The sequence below is a fragment of the Nicotiana attenuata genome, unplaced genomic scaffold (genome assembly GCF_001879085.1).
Source record: "Nicotiana attenuata strain UT unplaced genomic scaffold, NIATTr2, whole genome shotgun sequence".
NCBI lineage: Eukaryota > Viridiplantae > Streptophyta > Magnoliopsida > Solanales > Solanaceae > Nicotiana > Nicotiana attenuata.
The window spans coordinates 59048-64860 of NW_017670841.1; the positions used below are offsets into that span (position 1 = coordinate 59048).

Sequence of the window (5813 nt, forward strand, 5' to 3'; positions counted from 1 at the left end):
AAAACTTCAAAAAAAGAGAAAAATTGAAACCTTAAATTAACTTTATGAATTCGCTAGAAAAATAGACATTAAATAAAATACATATAATTTTTTAAAGGAATTAAGGCCCCTCATTACGGTTTGGCTTTAGGCCCCGAACTGTGTTGAGCCGTCTCTGCTCACCCGTTACTGTCAAATTTGGATTTCTATGGTAATTTTAAGCTGTTTTTATCTAATTTATTATGTCCTTATATTGTATACTATAAGCCTAACATTTTATAATTGAGCATGAGATGCTTTAATAAGTATTTGTTGCTTGTTAGCACTGCAACAAAAAGGCAAATTAATAGATTTTGATAAGTTAAATTTTTACTTGTATATAATACTTTTATCTCTAGGGTAAATTGGTCTTATAATAACTATGTTCTTCGACTTTCTTTTGCACATTATCATCTCGTTTTCATGCTTTACTTCAAAATATTGGAAACGTACTTATGCTTTTTGGGAAACTTATATTTAAGCTAAAACTTTAAAAAAGAAAATTCTAAAAATTTGCTAATGCATTGTGTGCTACAATTGCAACTCACTTAATTGTAATGTCCAACGCAATATATAATAAAGTCCTTGTGAGAACAAAAAGTGACTTTCTTAGATTGCTTCAAAATCATAACTTCGATCTGGAGAAAACCCAAAAAGACACAACGTGGAAATCATTCTAAAGATACCGAAAGTTACTAGATTTGAGTTGTTGAATTATTTAGGTGATGTTTGTTTCAGTTTTTGCAAACCATGAGTTTGAATAAACTTAATTTGTACTTTTTACAAAAAAAAATTGTTTGATGGAGTTTTGTTTCTTTTTTTCCCCGCAAAGAAAACGCAACTTTTTAAAGAAATTTAAAAGTTTCCAAATTCAGTTTTACAACTACTAGGAAAACTCAATTTGAAAACTAAAGATTTCTAGGATTAGCAAACATGGATTTAACTCAACCAAAAACTAACATTAATACCATGATAAGAAAAATGAACACTAGCCTAACTCTACACCGAAAGTAAGATTGTGTAAAAAAATAACACATACCATCAACCTAAATGGGATCCTAACAACTTTAGCTACAGACTTATCTAAGTAATTCAGGCGTCATAAGATGATTTAAATACTGCCTTGAGGTATGTAAACGTAATGATAAGTAGCCCAATGAGCATTTCCAGTGTTTAAAACAGACGATATTTTATCCTTCTGGTCTAATATGATTGCCTATCCAAGCTTTGATTTGGCCACTTTTTTTTTCCACGACATTGTAGAAAATTATAGTGTGTTATTTAAATCTAAACTTTAGATTTTCAAAGACGACCTTCCGCACCTAGTAAATTTCTTTCATGCAAAGATTTCAATACAAATTCGGGAGCGTCGTAATAGTGAGAAACACATCAACAGTTCCCTAAAGAAAACACATAATTTGTTCTCACAGCTGGTTTTTGCATAATTTTCAATCTCACAAATAAATCTTGCATGTTGACTGAATAAAGATGAATACTTGTTTTCAAATATGACTATCCTATACTGTCTTCATTTTCTGAGAAAATAGAGGGATTGGTGGTGCTCTAAAACGAGACATCAGTAACCATATCTTCAACTCTAAATCATAAACAGAAGAAGGAATAGCAGATTTTTCTGCTATGTAAGAAAGGTTTAAGGATGATCATTTTCATGGCAAAAAAATGGATTATAATATGCCTTTCATGTTGGGCAATGGTGCTCAGCTGCAATTTACTTCAATGGCAAGTTTCTTTACCGTACTTGGACACAATTGCATGTTAAAGTTCCCACTGGACATTTCTAATGCACACTCATTTTGGTTCAGGCAAACCTGCGAAACATAAATAAAAATTGTGAGGTTATTACAGAAGAGAAAAATGAGTTGTCACAACTCACATGCTAGTTCATGATAAGAGCTTAGAAATCGCTCGTCAACTTAAGCTATCACTTATGTTACTTTCTGGTATAGTTTATTGCTCGAGGCTTTTTTCCTTTTGTTCAACCTAGAAAAGTCATGATTCGCGTAAAGGGATTTATCAGATATTTACCTTTTCGACTAGTGCTGCAGAATTTGGATCATGGCAGTCTCCTTGCACGTAGGAGCCACATGTGCCAGTAGGATTTCCAAAGCTGGCAAATTTGACAGCAGAAATGTGAGTATTTGTGGGGCACTTCAACCTTAAAATTGCCCTGTTTTCATTATTCTTAATTTCACTTCCTTGCAGATATTCAACATAAAAGGATGGGTGGTCCTCTGAAAGATGGCCACAAGTTCCAGAGACCTTTCGCTTTGAGAATCTAATTTGAGAAGGATCTCCACCTGTCTCCTCAAAGATCACCAAGATATTTCCTGATGGCTTGAACCAAGATCGTGGCACATGATACCTAATTGACAAACGAAATCTGAGAATTTCTACTTAGAAACATGGATGCACTTAAAAAGAGCAAAAACCAACTAACATTAAGGCATGCAAATTGATGATTTACTACTTCGAACACTAATGTTATCTAGAGGCGCGGATCCAGGATTTAATGCTTATGGGTTCCTGCAACGACGTCGAGGAAATTTTCAATAGTAACTGGGTTCACATTCAAACTTATAGATATTTAGTAAATTTTTCGAACACATTTACACTGTTTGGACAAAATCTACTGGGTTCACGTGAACCCGTAGGTCAAGAGGTGGATCCGCCCCTGGTTCAATCGACAGTTGGAAACAAAGAAGTGCTCATTTAGCAACTAAATAGGAGTTTTAAACTTTTTAGGAATTCATGCAAAAAGCATTATCGACAGAGCTCGAGATAATTAAAGTAGCACTCATGCTACTCATACTGTTCAGGCATGCATCTGGTCTTACCATCTCTGTGTAGGTTCTCCACAGCCAGTGTCACATTTATCAGGGTTAAATTTCCCTCTGTAGTCACATTGAGTAACACACTTCTCAAGTTTAGAACTTTTCCTCGGCCAATATCTGCCAATTTCTTGTCCATTCAACCAAGCCAGTCCTTTTCCCATATGAATCATATCAAGTGCAACAGGTTCGTCACCAGGAGGCGCATCAACTACTGCCTGGAATATAGCAGAAAAGTACCAGCTGTGATGAGAAAGTTGGAAGGGGTACAACTTCAGAAGCAACTAGATATAGGTTCAATGTAACACATTATTTCCTTCTTACCTTATACCATGTGAGGGGCTGTTGCTTTGGTGGCTCTGAAGTCAGAGCCCAGATTTTATTGTTCAAGCCACCTGACTCGTGTATCCTCAAATATTCTCCGTGCAATCCAACCTAGAAGTATATTATAACTGTTTAAATGAGCAATCAAGGTTCCCAATATTCCAAACAAAATATATTGTAGTGAATGAAGCCTGGGAACAACACGTATTGGTTTCGCGGTACTGAGCTGCACATGAGCAACACCAAGATATATTAAATGTGAATCACAATATGGAGAGAGTTTGAGTTGAGGCAATGAAACATCACATGGATCATGGACTGATACGTAGTTGAGATACTTCAAGAGAAGATCTCTAGATAAGAACAATTATTGATAAGACATAAACAGAACTTGATATCAAGCCTTTTTATTTTGTACTAACTTGATATCAAACCATTGCAGACCCAATTGAGCTTGTCCAATTGATACTCAGCAAGTATAACTGCATTACACAAGAGATATATTCCATCTTTCCCAATTTTTCATCACCTGCTTCTCATTTTACTTCAATATTTGTTGGGCTCCTTTCTCTTGATGGCAAAAGTTTCTTTCTTCATGTATACAAATTATATGGCATAATACAAAGTCATATTACTTTTTCCCAGGTGATCTTTATTAACAGATGAGCCCTTGTTTTACAGCTCCAAAACAGTAATCTACTGAAAAGAAATTTTCCCTTAATATACGCAGTAACCAAACAGGGTCAACTAAGGTCCTGTAAAGGGACTTCTGGATTTGTTATTTATTATGAGAAATACTTGATAAGTAGTATTCAGGAATGAATGTGTTATATTTCAAAATCGCCATATCCTTCAATTACGGCTATAAATCCATAGGTCCGTGTAAAACATAGCTACCATATCATTTTTCATTTATTAGTATAGTGAATTCCCCAGGACACTATTGAGTTGGTTGATTTGCAAGTTTTAGAATGAAGACATAATATGTAAACTAGAAATCGGACAAACACAGAAACAATCAAAGAATTATCACTAAGACAAACAACACATGGGCCTTGTACAAATTAGAAGAAATCACACGCTTAAGGCTAGAGGCGGAGCTAGGATTTCAACTTTATGGGTTCTAAATTTTAAAACGACGACTTCAAGTGGGGTTCTAAATTCAATATTTGTATATATTTAATGAACTATTTAACGCAAATATACTGTTTGAGCAAAAGTTACTGGGTTCGGCCGAACCCGAATACGGGCTTCTACCTCCGCCCTTGCTTAAGGCCCCTATAACTGAAGGCTCACATAGTCGTACTGTGGAACTGACCTATTAGCCATTTGAGTAGAAAGGAAACAAATGGTTCCTCTATACAGACAATGTGGGACAACCTCTCCAGAATTACTGCAAAACCAAAGGACTTCTGACTTCTAGTCTAGCCATATATCAGGTCTCATCTCACTCAAAAATCTACCCTAAATTGTTGACAGGTAAGACCTAAGCATCATGAAAAATATTTCTACATATGTATCCATTATGGGATAAGGCTACATTAATACAATGTCCTACAATCAAAGCTTTGACGTTCTCATCAGGCTCCATTACCAATAGAAGAGTCTAAGGTATGAGAAGATGGTGTTAGCTCCATATATGACCATAATTGTTTGTTGAGGAATGAGGTATTATAGCTGTAGAAGACCTCTTTGCTTACATTTTTCATTTGTTTCTTTTGTGCAGTGTTGCTGCCTTTAGGTTCATGCTATTAATACACAAAAGGAATACTACTAACGTGTCCTTTCTGCCAAACGCATTGCATGGTCCTCATCCCACCCTCTCAAAAGACAAAACAGGTAATAGCACAAGCTCCCATTTCGACAATGTCAATGCCCTGCCATGATCAATAGTGGCTTTCCCAAATACTGGAAGAGGGTGCATAATATTTTCAACTTTGTGCAGACCTTAAAAGGAGGAATACATGCTTCCTAGATTGACAATGATGGAAGCTCAAACTTAACTGAAGGGAAAAGGCAATACCTTATAGGTCCAAGTACTCGCAGACAAGTCCACAGTCCCACTCTTGAACCCTTCAACTTTGACACTTGTTGGACCAGCTCCAATCCATTCATAAAAAGATCCAGCAGTCTTCAAAGAAAAAACCAAGTTACTTGGATTCTTAGACTAAGGAAAAACATTTAGAGCCTGTTTGGAAAGCCACCCTGTAATTGGAATTGGTGTAATTACTAGGATAGTAATTACACACCCTAGTAATTACACAGTTGTGTAATTACGATGACATGTTTGCTTGTCATAGTGTAATTACAAGTTTACTGTTTGGTTGCACAAGTGTAATTACACAGTTAGATTAAATTTCAAATTAAGTAATTATCAAAACTTAAAAGTTAATATAATAAATATATGCATATAAATTTTTATAAGTATAAATGATATTATATTTTGTATTTAAGATGTATATTTTTTCGTGAATATACATTAATTTAGTAATCATATATTTATACTAATATTGTAAAAATAATTTATATATTTTTTAAATTAATAATATTTAGTTTAGATACTTACAAAAATAAGATATACGTTTTGTAAGAACATCATGGAGTTCATGTTTGATAAAATAA

General features: G+C 34.6%; 1 protein-coding gene across 1 annotated transcript in view; it reads right to left on the reverse strand.

Moving 5' to 3' along the window:
• Positions 1-1401: 1401 nt before the first annotated feature.
• The window catches only part of LOC109243804 (beta-galactosidase 3-like), an 11560-nt gene continuing 7148 nt past the window's right edge, over positions 1402-5813 (reverse strand). The window contains exons 4-8 of the mRNA XM_019410798.1: positions 5215-5322; positions 3192-3302; positions 2874-3085; positions 2065-2401; positions 1402-1847 (exon numbers count right to left, since the gene is read on the reverse strand). Coding sequence (XP_019266343.1) covers positions 1737-1847; positions 2065-2401; positions 2874-3085; positions 3192-3302; positions 5215-5322 — 879 coding nt within the window. The 3' untranslated portion in view covers positions 1402-1736. The remainder of the gene's footprint in view (positions 1848-2064; positions 2402-2873; positions 3086-3191; positions 3303-5214; positions 5323-5813) is intronic.